Below are 16,851 nucleotides of genomic sequence, written 5' to 3'. Positions count from 1 at the left end.
TTCACTTACCTCCTCTCTGTCTGGTCCATTTTTGTATAGCAGATGATCACATTGTTCCCCAGAGATTAGATTAAAAAAAATCAGTTGCCAAGGAATTCTAGAAGACTGAATTTTTCAAATATTCTTAGTGCTCAATTTGTGAATTCAAAAGTCATTATATCAGTGTTTTTCATCCTTGGCAATCTTAGGATATGTGGACTTTAACTCCCAGAATTCCCCAGCCACCCATGGAATCCTGGGAATTGAAGTCCACATGCCAAGGTTGAGAAACACCGCATTATGTGATGGGAAAAAGACCCTGTTATCCGTCCCTTTGCCATTCATTTAATTATATAGCATTTGAAAACTAGAAGGTCCCTGCCACAAATAAATAAGAAATACAATAAAGCACAATGCATATATTAGATACAAGTAGTTTTCTAGCATCTTTAGTTTTCTGCTCTTAGTATAGGAAATACGATGGCAGAAAGCTAAACCAATAAATTACCCCTAAATTAGTGTTTATTTAATAATACACTCTGGATATCATATGGAAATGAGATATTTCCTCTTTGCCCCAATATACTTCAGGGAATTGAGATTTAAAAACATTTCCTGGGAACGATTTCACTTTTACTTGCCTGGCATGGTTCTATCCAATTAATAAGCAATGTGTTGAAAGCATCTTTCATTCTTTTACCCAGATACTTGCAAAGAAAAAATAAATCAACTGCATGGCATGAAGTATATCCTAAATATCAACACTGCATTCAAGTATAAAATTAAAGTCCACTTTACCTACATTACTTTGGATTCTTAATGTCTAGAAGTAATTCAGATATGGGATGCTGGGACTAAGTCACATTCCCAAAAGCTGTATACATTTAAAAGCCTTTATCATGGTAATCAATCTCAGTTTTGACTGAGAGTAATATAATATTTGGATATGTGGTGCTTCTTTGCATGGCCAATTTTGTCTACGTAATAAATGCCCCTTCAATGTCGGTATATTATGTCTCTTTGGGAATTCTGAATGCTATAGTCCCAATGAGTCTGGAGGAATTGACTTGAAATCTGAAGCACATCTTAGAAAATCCCAGAAAGAAGAGGCATAGCAATAATTCTATAATACAGGTAGTCCTTGACTTACAACCATTAGTTTAGTGACCATTTAAAGTTACAATGGCACTGAAAAAAGTGACTTACGACTGATCCTCGTACTTATGACCATCACAGTATTTTCCACAGCTGCATGTTCAAATGTGAACGCTTGGCAAGTGGCATGTATTTACAAGGTTGCAGCATCCCAGGATCATGTGATTGCCATTTGTATCCTTCCTAGCTGGCTTCCAACAAGTAAAGTCAACGGGAAAGCTGGATCCACTTAAATACTACATGTTTCGCTCAACAATTAGTCAGTCATTAAGCTACCATGGCAAAAAAGATTGTAAAATTAAGCATGACTTACTTAACCACCACCTTGCTTAGCCACGGTGATCGTAAGTCCAGGTCTACCTGTACCATAAGATATTAACAGTTTTGACACTGAGTTACCACTTGAATAACTGAGCTACAGTTTTATCTACTCAAGGAAGTACCTACAGAATTTTATGAAATAAAACATTTAGAAGTCATTCATGAAAATAGGTTTGGAGGAGAGCAAAAGCCCAGGAATTCTTATCTTGTAGAATAGCATGAATTAATGGGTTTTTAGAATGAGCTTTATTTGGCATGTGAATAAATGTGTGGCTATGATTTTAGAGTCAAGAGTAAGTCAAGCTCTCTGCCAAGTTTCAGTGTGATCACACAGCTGTTGAAATGACAGAGTTTTCAAATTAAATTAGCATTAGCTTGATGCCTTTTCTTCTTCCTGTATTCCCTTAAGATATGAACAGCCAAAGTGTGATAACAGTGCTAGAGCTCACCCAAGCAACACAAGAGACGTGTTCAAAGGGCGCCCACTGCAAGGTTAGTGTATAATAAATGGTGTTTGGGGAGAATGTTTATTCATTCCATTAACTTGAAGAGAGGTTTCATATCTAAAACTCCTAAGCAAAAATGTTTGAAATATTGTTATGCTGCATTGAGTCTGAGTACCATTGGAACCATATTCCAAACTGTGGTAAGTATAAAGGAAACTGTATTGCTGTGTGGGTTGTTGATTCAACACAAATGGTTTGTGTTTGCCATTTGCCACTGAAAGCAATGAAAGAGGATCCAAGTCACAACTGTGACTTCACAATGGAGTCAGTTCCCCAAGTGGCCTAGCAGAACTATCTGCTTGGTTATTATACTGTGGTTGTGTACTAGTTTATAAACAAATAAATATACAGGATAATCTTCCTGCAGATTTTACATACTGTTGGAGTGATCCTTGAGAAGACCAAGAAGAAGGAGTATGTTTGTTTGCCACTTTGAATTACTTATAAAGTACCAAAATCAGGATAACAAACAAGTAAAAGGGATGAAAGTAAAGACTTTAATAGGATCTCACCTAAGCTGGGAAAGCAAATGTAATGTGATGAACACAGGTGGAATTAAGTTCCACCTGTGTGTAGCTATATAGTATACATATGTCTCTTCATTCTTAGAGATTGACTTAAGAAACTGTTATTGAGGTGATTATGAATAGCTCGGTAACAATTTCAGCTACAACTCTCTGATCAATTCTATGCTTTTAGTGTGTAACTCTGATTTTTAAAAGAAATTGTATATAATGTTTCATAATAGAGTGATAAGTACTACTGTATAAAACTTTTAAAACTTTAGTAGTGGACTGGCAGAACTAATCTGCTGGTAAGTCCATGGAGAACTTCCCTGGCATCTTTTTTTTTTTAGCCTGCAGGCTAGAAACTCCACATCTCTTCTCTAAGGATTTAAATATTAAACCCCGCATCCTGAATGTCAGCAGCATACTCTAAGCAAGTGCAATTTTCTCCATAATATTGTACAGAGTAGACACAGCATGTTAAGCCAAAACGTGAAGCCTTTTGCTGAGTCAACTTACTCAAGCCCAGAAGCATTTATTTTTCTTTAGTGCAGTTCAAAGTGGGATGAGTAAATATAATTCCAGTTATTTCATATAAATTAATATTTTGGGTTTTAATATAAACCAAAAATTGAACAAAAAGAGGCCATTCTACTGGGAAAGCACCTTCTGTTCAGTTAGCAACTATTTTTAAACTTTATACATATACAAACTATATCTGGCATAAGGCATCATACCATTTATTGATTTGGACAATTGATTGTGAATGCTACAAAAACATATGCTACAATAAGTGTATCTCCAGTGATTGTTCATGTGTTTGTAACTATTGCATTTTTGCTCATGATGCCTTCCTTTCAACCTGGAACCTTTTCTTATTTTTAAATACCAAATCAGACTAAAATGGCTGTGACCTGGGATGGATGGAGGGGTGGATGGAGAAGGAGTGAGGGAGAAAAACAAATTCAGCATCTTCAGCAGATTCTGAGCAATCTGTGGGACTACACATGGGATGTGCAATCAGTTTTTAATCTACATATTTATTTTTAAAATATTGAACTTCAAAGAAAGGGGGAAAAAGCAAGAGGATAAAAAAAAAGACTGGCAATGATGCTCAATATTTTATATTGGTCTAATGGAAATACATGCCTTCTTTTTAGCAGCATTATCTCAGAATTGATCATCAGTGTAGTTTTGTTTTCTTTCTTTCTTTCTTTCTTTCTTTCTTTCTTTCTTTCTTTCTTTCTTTCTTTCTTTCTTTCTTTCTTTTTCCTTTCTGGAGCTGAAGAGAGGGAAACTTTCTCATCAGGTTTAACCAAAAGACCAAAAAGATCTTAACTTGCAAGCAGGTTACAGGCTGAGTGCTTAAATAAGTGTTTTAACTCATGAGAATTCATGCTGTCTATCTGAAATACAGCTGTATATCTGTAAATCTTTAAAGGGACATTTTCTATACTAAAGTTAGAAGAGATAACTATGAGTTAATGGCCCGGGAGTACCATTTAATATAGTAAAAACTTGGATTTTACTCTCTTACTTGGTATAATTTACTGTAAACAAGAAACAACAAAGCCTCGCAGTGATCTTTGACTGTCATTATTCCATTTCCTGAAAGCCTCTTTTATTTTTCGTTCACTGGTGGTATTTATTGGGCAATTTCTTAGTACTGTATTTCTTAATAATTGCTTAAAATAATTCGCATAGGGTAGTTTGATATAAAATGCTGCGGTACTACCAAGGAGATTGGTAGTGTGTGGGGGCCAAATTATCTCAAGCTCAAACTTTCATATAAAGTTATTTTTATGAGAGCAGTGGGACAATATGTGCTATATTATACTCCTGGAGGAAAGACAAAATATAAAACAAACAAATATATTACATTTTGAAATGTTCGTGGCAACATAAAGGAGGTGTCAGACATCATGGTAGTCACAACACATCTGTTCTTCAAATATTTTAGCCCATGTTTTGGAGGCTGCTTGCAATGGAAGCTCATAGATATAACACTGGCAAATAAAAACCAGAAAAATCTGCTTAGAGCAGAACACAGGTTAAGTTCTAAGCTTTTCTTATCTGTTTTGGTTTTTGTTTTGTTTTTTTGAGCTAAAAAAAATTAGGGTATTTTTTTCCTCACTTTGAGCCTGGGAGATACCAGCACAGTATATGTAATGATTCTGTAAGAACTACTTTTCTGACTTTCTCTTATCTAAGAGCATCCTATTGTGCAGATCTCACTGATTTTAACCAGAGGACCAATTTTAAATAGGGGAAGTGATGGGATTTGCAGATTGCAATATTAATCAGGCTCAAAAACTATGATGCTACACAGCCAAGTACCACTTCATTAAGCCCAAGTATATAAAATAAACAGTTTGCTTTGAATGACCTGGGGAGAAATGGCTCAAAGCCAGTTGGCATAAGTTTTAGTGGTAATAAAATATGTGTCAGAGGAAAGAAAAAAACATTTTTATGAATTTTCAACAATGATCATTGAAATATTAGCAAATTTAATGCATCTCCTGTAAATTGTTGCTAATTCTGGGGCATGGCAAGTTGCATGCCAACTTGCATGCTTTATATTTATAAGATATAAAGCATCTATAATGCCAATGAAGTGAGCAGATTATTTTTAAATTGTTTTAATTATAATTTAGTACTGCATCCAACTGTGTCACATAATTTCTGATCCACTTCCAACATTCCCTTCTTGGGCTTTTGGGGCTGAAGATTCAGAAGACTCTGGGTCTTTTTCAGCCAGGCTTCAAACTTAAGAAATAAGCAGCACTGATTGTGTTGGTTGATAATATCTGGTGGGATCACAAGGGGGAGGAGTACATAAATTCTGGCCCTCCTTGCTCTGTTGGTGGCCTCCAGTACCTTTGATTATAGTATCTATTTGCTTTGACTAAAGGGATGGGAGTGGGAGGCAAAAGTTTCCTCCAAGATCGGTCCACATCAGTGTTGATGGACAGAGATGCCCAGTCTTTCCTTGGTTCCTCCCCATTTCTATTTAATGTCCATGAGAGGCTTCTCAGTGAGATCATTCATCAGGTGGCGGCCATGGCTTAGAGTGCCTTTGCAGAAATCTGTGGGCAGCTGTGTCCATTCCCAAATCTGGAAGCCTAACTGACAGCCACTGATCTTGGTCTTGGTCACCTCTCATTTGGATTATTGCAATGTGTTTTGCATGAGACTGCCGCTGGTCCCGAATGCAGCAGAACATGTAATTAGGGGAGCACTTTGATGTACCTATGTAACAAGGCTATTTTTGTGAGCTGCACGAGTTACCAGTAACCTTCTGGATGCAACTCAGGATACTGGTTTGTTATCTATAAAGGCCTTCATGGTAAAAGACCTAGTTATTTGTAGGAGTGTTTGACTTTCTATTGACTTTCGAAACTCTGAGTGGGACCAGCTTTCTCTTTTTGCTGTGACTACTCTTTGGAACAGCTTTTACTCCAAGGCTCAGATAAACCTGAACCTGCTTGCCTTTCAGAAGCTATTCCTTAGGCACTCAGTTGGGGAAGAGTGCCAGCAGAAAAGCAGCCACATGCAGAAGGTATTGCAATAACCTAAGAGAAAAATGATAGATTATCTGACTGAGAAAGGATCACAATAGCATGTCAACTGAAGCTCAGTAGAGGCAGAATAGATATGAATGTCATCTTTTATAAGAAATATAGCTCCATTCACAATAGACTTAATTTGCCAATATTTCAATAATCATTGCAGGAAATTCCTGAAAATGTTTTTTTCCCCTTTCCTCTGTCACATGTTTTAATCCCCACTAAAACTTATGCCAACTGGCTTTGAGCCATTTCTCCCCAAGTCTTTCAAAACAAGTTGTTTGTTTTATATACTGGAGTTTAAAGAAGTGGTACTTGGCTGTGTAACATCCTAGTTTTTCAGCCTGGTTAATATTGCAATCTGCACATCTCATCACTTCTCCTACTTAAAATTGTTCCTCTTGTTCAGATCAGTGAGATCTGCCCAACAAGATGCTCTTATATACAGGAAGAACTGTTTGATAGGGGAAAGTTGGAAAAGTTGTGTTCTATAGACCTTGGAAAATATTGCTGCATTTATAATTACAGTATTTTAATTCTGTGTAGAATTGAGTTTCTTCAGTTTAAATGGCTTGGGAGATTTCAGAGAGGCATGAAGTTTATAATTGGGTATTCTTGGAAACCCCAAATTGTCCCATTGATTCATTGTACAATTGTTTGCAAAACATAAGCTAGCTATTGTAAGCATCTGATTTTTATGTTTTCATAATTCTATAAAGGTGTGAGCCATTCTCATTAATAAAACCACAAGCTCTCACACTGTTCTAAATCAATAATGGCCTAAGAAATGGCATACTCTCAGAGGGCAACAGAAAATCATTAGTAAATCCCTTCTTCTCCATTTGCTGCCTGGCTTTATAAGTCATCTTCTTCTTTCAATTTGAAGGATCTGTCCCCACTTCGAATTTGGGGCATTTCAAAGGTTTTCCAACAAATGTAATGGAAATGAAGAATAGCTTTTGCAACTCATTTCTGCAAGGTTGCAAATCAAGGGATAAACTCTAATATGCTTTTAAAAATAAAAAGCAGTATCAATAGAATTTTATAAGATTATTATGGCAAGAAATATGTTCTTATTGTAGGAAGAACACTCATCTTAACCTATTTTGAATAGACATGTTCATATATTTAAAGATTTGTTGTGTTACATCATTAACTTTTTAATAGTACCCCTTTGTTTAGATGTATATGCAGAGTGTTTGCCGCTTTCCACTTTAGGCAACTTGAAGGGCTGTTCGGAATCATATCCATATAGTTTGAAAATCCACATCCAGTTATAAAAAGGCAAGGATGTATGGTGTGTGTGAAATCAATCCCAATTTAATTTGTGATATAAGCTAATTTATTGAATGTGTTTTATTTCAATATTAGAAACCAGAGTAACAAGTACAGCATAATAATAATAATAATAATAATAATAATAATAATAGTAATAATAATAATAATAATAGTAATAATAATAATTAAAAAAAATTGGAAAGGACCTTGAGGTCATCTAGTCCAACCCCCTGCTCAGGCAGGAAACCCTATATCATTTCAGACAAATAAACATCTCTAGATAGATAATATTTGCTATAACAATGATGGTTTTACAAAGCAACTGAAGTGGTTTGTTTATCATGTTGTACACACACACACACACACACACATACACACACCCAGAAACAGACATATACAGTTGTGGCCAAAATTGTGGAAACCTTTTGGGAAAAGTGTACAGTAGAAATGCCACCTTTGGTTAAGTTCCCACCAATTTTTCTTCTAATTTCTTTATAATTGTAGCCTTATTCACTTAATAATGCTATTTTACATTGCTTTCTGGGCAACCAGTCAACTTTTGGCACTATTACTTTAATTTTATTACATTTTACAAGCTCATTAAATGAAAGAACACAAAAAAAACCAACCAACTTGATAGAGATTACATAACACAATGACAAATGTCCACCTCTCAGCTTCAATACATGACATCGATAACTGAATCCTACTGTGATCTGATTGGCTCATTGCCAAAACAAGATAACACCTGATTGGCTCTCTAAACACTCATGCTCATTGGCTACAATCAGATGAAGGAAAGCTACCTGATATCAACCTAAGCAAGTTGTGCTTCCTTTTTCTGGTTATTTGGCTATAACTTTTCATAGAATACAGTATAGATAATTGAACAAACTTTGTTGCATTACATTCTTGATTAAATTATCTTTCCATTGATCTATAATTTTATGGTCCTGCTCCAAAAACCCCTCAAAAATACACTTTTCCCAAAAGGTTTCCACAATTTTGGCCACTACTGTATATATTCATTCATTCAAATACATATGTTTCACCAAGTCCAGTAAATAGTAACCAGCTGAAAACGCTTAACATTGGCTTTATCACCAGTCACTGTTGAAGTGATGAGGGCATGGCTCTAAGAAAATGCGACAGAAAGGTGTCACAACAAATTGTCCCTTTCTCTGGTTTTATGAAGCTGCATGTTTTCTTATGTGCAAAATGGTAATTACCATAGCAATACTGGCCAGCATTAATTTGTCACAGAGATCAGGTAGCATCTCTGAAGTATCCCATTTATATACAGAGAATGAAGATCTATGCATACTCAACACTGCCCTAAGAAAGTAATTTTCCACTGAAATATATATTAAATTGCACGAATTTATGGAGCAACCCATTTATCTTTGGCTTCTACACTTATCAAGCCTGTGTCCAGCCATAGATGCCTCCACAAATAGCCAACACAGAGGCACATGTGAGTTATTCCTATTTCTGTTTTGGTGTAGCTTCCTTTATGTTTGTGTCTGTATAAAACAAGTGACGCATTGTAATTCTGCAGGGCCACAGCACCGAGCATCATTGGAATGCTTGTTAGTGGCTTTAGCAAAGTTCTGTGGGACTTTCATTTCTCAGGCTTTTAAAATGATTAACTGTTCCTACTAAACAGGTGTTCTCCTTGATTTGCTGGATTGGCTCAGAGGCTACCATGCCTCATAGAAGCAGCCTTTGTTAAGTAAGAAACTGCTTAAAAAAATATTAAAAAGCCCAATCCTAGAACATCTCTGAAAAAAAGTTGCATATCCTATTGTAAACCAAAACATTTCTAGTGTTTATAAAGCTAAAGTTTGCTGTTGGTCCAGAGTTGTGTTTATTTTTGAAGGTCATTCATTTCCCAGAGACAGACAGGTAAATTGATGAAACCAAGGTCATTTGGGAAGAAGGAGTATGCTGGGAGATTAAAAACTTTGCCACATTCTCCACAGTGCAAACTTTGTTTTGTAGAATTCCTCAGCTGCTTGAGCTCTGGCCTTGGAGATTTCTGCCGGCACCGGGGTGAATGCTTCATTGTTGTCAGCTCTCATTCATCTATAACTGTGGAGTGTCATGGGGCAAGCTTGGCTTAATAGTTACTTCTTGTAAGACTGTAGCAAGGAGTGAGAAGGTTTGCGGTGGAGGGAGGAGTGGCTTCTAGAAATCATTCTTGCAAGCTAAGAAATGCAAATCCAATGTGCATTTTTGAGAAAACAGAAAACAATCCATTTCTTATGTATACTTTTACGAAATTATGGTTAGCGCTACCAGGTCTGGCCTAGAAAAATCTGAATGTCTGCAAAGAATTACAATTTATTTATCTTTCTTTCCCATTTCAGGGAAAGAAAGAGAGGTTTAAAGATAAATGAAAGAAATAAATGTGCCTCTTTTGTGATTTATACTAGAAGATATGTTTAAGCTTGCTTATCAGCAGTCCATTTTTACCTAGTAGTCATATTTTGGTAGCCCAGATCTAGTAGCGCTAATCATAATATATATATATATATATATGTGTTCATATGTGTATTTGTGTGTATACATACACATAAACACACATACATATCATAGGCTCATACATGTACACATACACTAGATTTCTTTCCTTCGTCCTAGAAGATTCATTTTATCCTAATGTAAAAATGAGACTTTCGTAAGTCTGAGCTTTGTGAAACGCAGAGCCCTTAGCCATTGGCTTTCCAAAATAGAGCAGAAGTATTCCATGGAGGGAGAGAATCTCTTCATGAGGTTTCATGGATTTTTGGCTCTGGATGAGAGAAACTGCTGTACCTTAAACAGGTACGATTGGTTATCATTGGGATCCAAATAGATATAATTCCAAGTTAATTTATTTCTTTCGGGAGTCTTCACTTCAGATGAAACGTCCTACCTCCATAATTTTCCTGCTTAAGTCTGTGAAGATTCTTTTTTTTCTTCAAGTTGTCCACTGTTTGCTCATCACTCTTTCTCTAATTTCAAGTTACTTCCATTATTTCTCCCACTACTATGATCTCATCTAAACAGTGTTGAACATATCTCACAAAAATATGAGATACGAGCTGGACATATTTACCATTCTAATGTTTCCAAATATTACAGTCTGGGCTGGCTTTATCCTAAAGCCAAGTAGACCCTGGCTTAGGGCATAAAAGCTTATGGGCACCAATGCTTTCCCTCCTTCCAAATCATTCTGAAAATACAAGTCTTTGGTGGAAGGTGGAACCATCAGTCAGTGTGTTTCAGAGGTGCCATATTGAGTTGCCACTGATTAGAGCACAACTCACTGTTCACATTCTGTCTCTTGGAGATGACTTGGCAATTAATTCATCTATCCAGTCTGTTTGGTGTGCCAGTCTTGTATCTTCTCTAGTAAAAGTGCACCAGTGATAAGCAAGCTTAAACGTAGCCTCTAGTACAAATACACAAAGAGGGACATTTATTTCTTTTATTTATCTTTAAACCTGCCCTCTTTCCATGAAATGATTTGTTTTGATATTTTCCAAGTCTCTTATACATTAATTATCCCCAATTCTTGCTCTGTTGAAAATTTCTTATGTCAAGTGATTCGTAGAGAATGTTTTTGTAGGAATGCTCTCTGGAATATTTGATCATTGCCAACATATTAAGCCAGAAAAGATAAAATATGGTATGTGATCATCTTTTCCTCTAAGCCCATTGTACAGAGTATAAGATAAAAGGAAAATACTCAGAAGACTTGCCTTTTTGCCATTGATTTAATGCTAGTAATAATAATCTACAGTACCTATTTGGTGGCCAGAGTTCCTATTCCACACATTTGGTGATCTTGCAAATCATAACTTTAAAACTGAAACCTTGTTATTGTGGAAAGTTATTAGTTTGCTAAGAATATAGAGAAAAAGATGTTAAGACACTAACACCTTATATTCAGCATTACAGCTGTCTGGAAAAAGCATCCAAGAAATCCATTATGAATTGCTATAATGTAACTGGATCTCCTTGCTGTAACTGGACCCAAGACAATTAGTAATCAAAGTACACTTATATTTTAGATGAAGTCAGCTATACTCCAGTCTTCCTGACTGATAATTTAGAACTGTAATTACCATCCAACCCCCACCTTCTCTCTTAATGTGACTCAATTGTGCTTCTGTCATTGCAAATTATTCTAGAAGCTAAGGAGGGACTGCTCATTTCCTAGATATTTACCACACTGTGCACAAATTAAAGGCAGTGTCAGATGTACATCTCAGATTCTTTATTTCTGATGGGTTTCACATAATTTTTTAAAGCTACTTGAGCATTAGTTTATTGTGGCTTAATAAAGCAGACTATATTATATTTGGCTCGAGAGATTCGTTCCGTGAGATGCCAAGTTCCAAAGGCAGCTTTGAAAGCATAGCTGAGTTACACAGAACTCTCTGTTAGTGGCTTGGAGGAGCAGTTCTGATGTGGGTGGATCAACAATTTTAGCAAAAGTAACTCCTACCTAGTCATTAATGTCCCACTTGCACAAGGTGCTAAAGTGCCCTCAAGCAAGACATGCCACAAATCTTTCCCAAGGGGTTCGCTGGATATTGGGTATCTTATAGAGTAGACTGTCCGCCCTCAATTCATTTATTGCTTATACTAGGAAGGGATTGTAAATAATTATAGGACAATTATTTCTCTTCTTCGTGGTCATTATTTCACATTTTCCTATTAACAGAGACAACCACCGCAAGGTTATAATTTCTTTCTGCCAGATGTGGAAGGAAATATTGATGCTAACACAAATCAAACTATATTTTTGTCATGCCAGGTTCCATTCCACGGTGGTAACGACATGTCCTAATAGTCACTTCTAGGCATGACTGAAATATGGTTTTGCCAAAGTTTCAATTTATAAGCCTCTGTTTAAACAATCATATAAAAACACATTAGATTGAAATTTGGTCAGTTTGGGTTTTTAATTTTTTTTTTTAAAAAAAATTCCAATGAAGATATGAAAAAAAATGCTACTGTATAATTTTAACACTTGCAGATTATGCCCTAGTCCTCCAAAAAACACAGTAAAATTTTGGCTGTTATTTGTTCTTTTGGGCTGAATTCATCTTATCCTGATATATCATGATATACTGCCAACCTCTCCTAAAAACAGTTTGTAATATACCACTGAAGAGTTTTTCTCTTCAAAGAAGAAACAAAAAAGCATACTGAATTTAGAAAAGACATTGGATCCCAAGCAAATTAGCAATTTAAAATCTATAAAATATTTTTAATTGAAAATTTGCCTCAAAGTTCCTTTTCTTTCTTAATGGGATATCACACAGGACATTGAACGTATATATTATTTACTAGAGTTATAGATTTTATACATGGGCAATCAAGCAAGTTTTCTTCATACTCAGTTTTGCTTGCTGGAATGCATACTCAAAATGAAAGAAATATGGATAAGGCCAAGTCTACGTATCTGACAGGTGGGCAGGAAATAGGGTGGTGCATGTACCAACCAGGTTAGGTGCCTTTCTTCTATGATCTGGAGAGAAACTTGTGGCAGTGAAAAGTTTGCAGAATCCAGCCAAATCAGGGGTGGTTTTTTTTTTTGTATTTTGCTGGGCCCTGGAATTTTTCTGGTTGCAAAGGAGTGGGGTTGGACTCAGGACTGGGTTTTACAGGTTGTGTAAGTCCTTCAGCCATTGCAGTTAGGCATATCCACCATTTTATCTCTAGAAAATGACTACTGTGGGAGTTGCTCTGTAGAAATGTCAACAAATGAGCTGGACCAGACTTTGGAAAAGCTGTTGGGATTGACTGTCTTCCAAAGCTATCTCCTAAAAACCAATTATGGAGCTCTGAGAAAGAATGCAGAAGATTTCAGGAACGTGTGGAGTTGAGCACTGGTGTTATTTGAGAAGGAGAGAGGAAGTGGCTTCTTTTTGGTGAGAGGTGGAGATATTTGGGTTAGAAGTATAGACTTAATCCCCCCCCCCCCCGGACCTAGGCAAAAGTGGGATTTGGAAGGGTTGAGAAAAGAAAGTATGAGGAAGATTGCAGGTTGTAATTTGGTGGGAGGATAATTGTACTGAGTTACTAAGTAGCCTAGAAAGCATAGTGCTCTGGGTTTATTCTTGGGGTGTGGTAGAGAATTGTGAAAAAGATGTCTAGAATAGATTTCCACAAGGATAATAATGGAAATCTGGGAAATGGGAGGGGAATTGAAAAAGGAATGAAGATTGGGAAAGTTGGCAGAGGGACATTTGGCAGAAGACAAAAAGGCCACTCTTCGGGAAGGAGACTGATCATCTGAGCCCAATTCCCAACCAGTTCTGTTGCCTGAACCCAGAATTCAGGGTGCTAAGTTCTTGAAGGGCATTTGCTCCAGATGTTGCCTTTTGATGCTGAATCTGCCTGCATTTCTTCATCCACAACAGATCTGGCTCACATTGCAAAAACCTGGCTGAGTGAAGAAGGCAGTAAAGAAGGCAGTAATATTAGAAAACTATATTTTTATCTCCAATCTTCTCTTTTCAGGAAAGGTGATAGACCTGGAGATAGAGATATTTATATTTTAAAAAATTATGTATCTGGGAAGCTCACAAGTTAAAACAAAAAAATAAAACTTATAAAAATTACAAAGTGAAAACATAATTATCCAAGAAAACATAATGTAGGAAAGTGCCAGCCATCAGTTTACAAACAATAAAGCCACTTATTTATTTTTATGCCACTTTTATTATTTTTATAAATAAGTGAAGGTAGCGAACCTATTTGATACTCCTTCCTCCTCCTCCTATTTTCCTCACAATGACAACACTGTGAGATGTGTTGAGCTAAGAGAGAGCAATTGGCACCAAGTCACCAGTCAGTTTTCATGCTTATGGCAAGACAAAAACTCAGTCTTCTGATTTTTAGCCTGGGGCTTTAAACACTAGAGGTTTCACTAATGACACAACTATGTCTTCAGTTCCCTGGAAGATGTGGATTATCTGGACATTTTAGATCAACTTCCAGGTCTGAATATATTACTGTAACTGGATTGCTCACTTCTGTGATTGAGCCGTGGTAGAAATGGAGAGTGTGGGATCTTTGTTGCTCTCTGAGCTTGGTTGTTTTCTTGCAGACGTTTCATTACTCAACTAGGTAATATCATCAGTTCCAAAAGGGAATGAGGCTTGCCCTCTTGGTGTGGGTGGGAGTGTTCTTGAAGGTTCCTTGATTAGGCTGATGTTTACAGCATTGATAATAAGATGGGATAGCAATTATGCAACTTCTACTGTTTTTGCAGGATTTTGTACAACCTTTTGATACCATTGATTATAGTATCTCTAGGAATGGGAAGTGAGATGTACTGCTTTATAGCAGGTCTCCTTTTTTCAGTGGAGGAGATTCCAGTCAGTAGTAATGTGGGGAGAGATTAGGCCTTAGGGGTCTCTGTGGTAGATATTGCATAGCTTGACACTCTCATATTTAAATCTGTATGTAGATGCTGAGTTAGGTTATATTTTAGCTTGGGCTCTATGCAAATAATACCCAGCTATATATCACAAGTACAAGCTGAACAGGAAATACAACAGAGGAAGCTGGAAGCTGTTAGAATCTGGATGGAGAAAATCAAACTCACTCAACATGAGGAAGGTAGAGTTGGTTATATTCTATTTCAGAGTTATACAAACTTTGGTAGTTAATGAAGTCATATTTCTTTGTATAAAACTTGTTTTTAATCTGGGAGACCTCCTAGACTTGGAGCTTCTGCTCATGGGGAAGGGGCAGCTATGGCCAATAAGACTTTTTTATAGTTACTTAAGGGTTCAGAGATGATTGTTCCTGCTTACACTCTTGCCTTAATCATTTCCTGCTTGCATTATTGCAACTTGCTGTACATGGAGATGTACTTGAAGATCAGCTGGGAGCTTTAATGGGTTGAGAATGCAGCAGTCTGAGTAGTGATGGGAGTGTCGAAGTTCTCCCATGTAACAGATGTGCTTAAGGGCTGCAAATTGCTAGTGGGTGTAGTTCAAGGTGGTCACTGAAAGCCCTACATGGCTCAGGACCGGTTATCTATACAACTATCATCTTTAGAACCTTCTTTTTAAAAACCTTTGAATTTAAATGCCTTTACTGTTTAATAGTGGGCAACAACTTATTTGGGAGCTGTACTCCAAACTATGTGGAGACCACATTTCCTACTCTACTTCAAAAGGAATATTTCTGAGAAACCAGCACATTTCAATAGTTTGTGAGTCTGAGATAGCCACAATTATTTTTTAAAAAATCCATTAAACTTAATTTGGATTGAGAAGGTTGTACGAACTGAAAATTTACCCAGAAATATAACACAATATTCTTATTGCGGTTAATAGAGAATACATATCAGTTTCTAGATGAAATAGAATAAAATTATGAATATAAGTAGATCAAAAAGTAAGATTAATAATAAAGGAATTTTCCATGAACACTCCAATCCCCACATATTGACAAATGTTTCAAGCTTTAACATAATATGAAGATTGAAATACTTCAAAAACAGGTTAAAATTCTCTTTAATTCTGGAAAGATGAATGATTGGCAATGGTGGCGGTAATATATGACCAGTTTTTATTGGCAGAAAAATAAAATAATTCAAGCTTGGGACATTTCCAGGATGACCAAAGTCTTTTTTTTCACACTTGGAATGGAGCATTTAGGCATTCCTATTCCTAATGTTTTAACAGTTTGACCTTTCTGTCTCTGGTTGATTGTGTGACTATAGAATCATGTCATCTGTATATACAGAATTAGTATCAATAAAGGAGAATATTTGGAGCTCAGGGTTGAAACGAGAGGTCCTTGGTGCTCTCTGAGCTTGATTGTTGCAGATGTTTTATTACCTAAACTAGGTAACATCATGAATGCTAGGTAACTGATGATGTTACCTAGTTTGGGTAATGAAACATCTGCAAGAGAGAGCTTCAGAATTAATATCCTCTGGAAAAAGTAGACTCGGTTCAGCATACAAATTATGTGACCGGTGTAAATGTCTAAGGGAATTCTCAATCATCCAGGTCATGGTTGTCCCAAAGGTGCTTTTTCCCAGCTTTTTGCTTTTTGGAGTTTTTTTTTCCTTTGAAAACATTTTGCTTCTCATCCAAGTAGCTTCTTTAGTTCTAACTGACTGCTGTAGGGTGACCCCTTGCATCTCCCTCAACCCTGCCCGACCCCCACAGGTGTCCCTCCCCACGAGCATCATCGAGGTGGCCACACCCACCACGGCCACGCCCATCCAGTCAGCCATGACTACCACGGTCACTTCGACCCAGTAAGCCGTGACCACTGTGGCCACGCCCACCCAGTCGGCCACACCCATCCGGCACCTGGCAATAAATAAATGGGTTTTGGTTTGCAGTTTGTGCACTCGGTCTCTAAAAGGTTCGCCATCACTGCTCTATTCAATAGCATGCCCATGACAGCCATGTAAGTGTTTGCGATCTCAGCAGAATACTTCGAACATGATGTGTAGCAAAAGGCCTATATATATGTCACACGGTCTGTATAACATTGGAAAACTTAGTATTA

At 36.8% G+C, this 16,851-nt stretch overlaps 1 protein-coding gene across 1 annotated transcript in view; it reads left to right on the top strand.

Annotated features, from left to right (window-relative positions):
* Positions 1-16,851, top strand: part of SMOC2 (SPARC related modular calcium binding 2) — a gene marked incomplete at its 5' end in the record, with an annotated part of 72,699 nt that overhangs the window by 36,542 nt on the left and 19,306 nt on the right. The window contains one exon of the mRNA XM_015822455.1: positions 1,865-1,947. Coding sequence (XP_015677941.1) covers positions 1,865-1,947 — 83 coding nt within the window. The remainder of the gene's footprint in view (positions 1-1,864; positions 1,948-16,851) is intronic.

This window comes from Protobothrops mucrosquamatus, unplaced genomic scaffold, assembly GCF_001527695.2.
Source record: "Protobothrops mucrosquamatus isolate PMUCROS unplaced genomic scaffold, P.Mucros_1.0 scaffold1574, whole genome shotgun sequence".
NCBI classification, from domain to species: Eukaryota; Metazoa; Chordata; class Lepidosauria; order Squamata; family Viperidae; genus Protobothrops; species Protobothrops mucrosquamatus.
The sequence above is the reverse complement of the archived record's forward strand: the minus strand, read 5'-3'. Positions and strand labels throughout refer to the sequence as shown.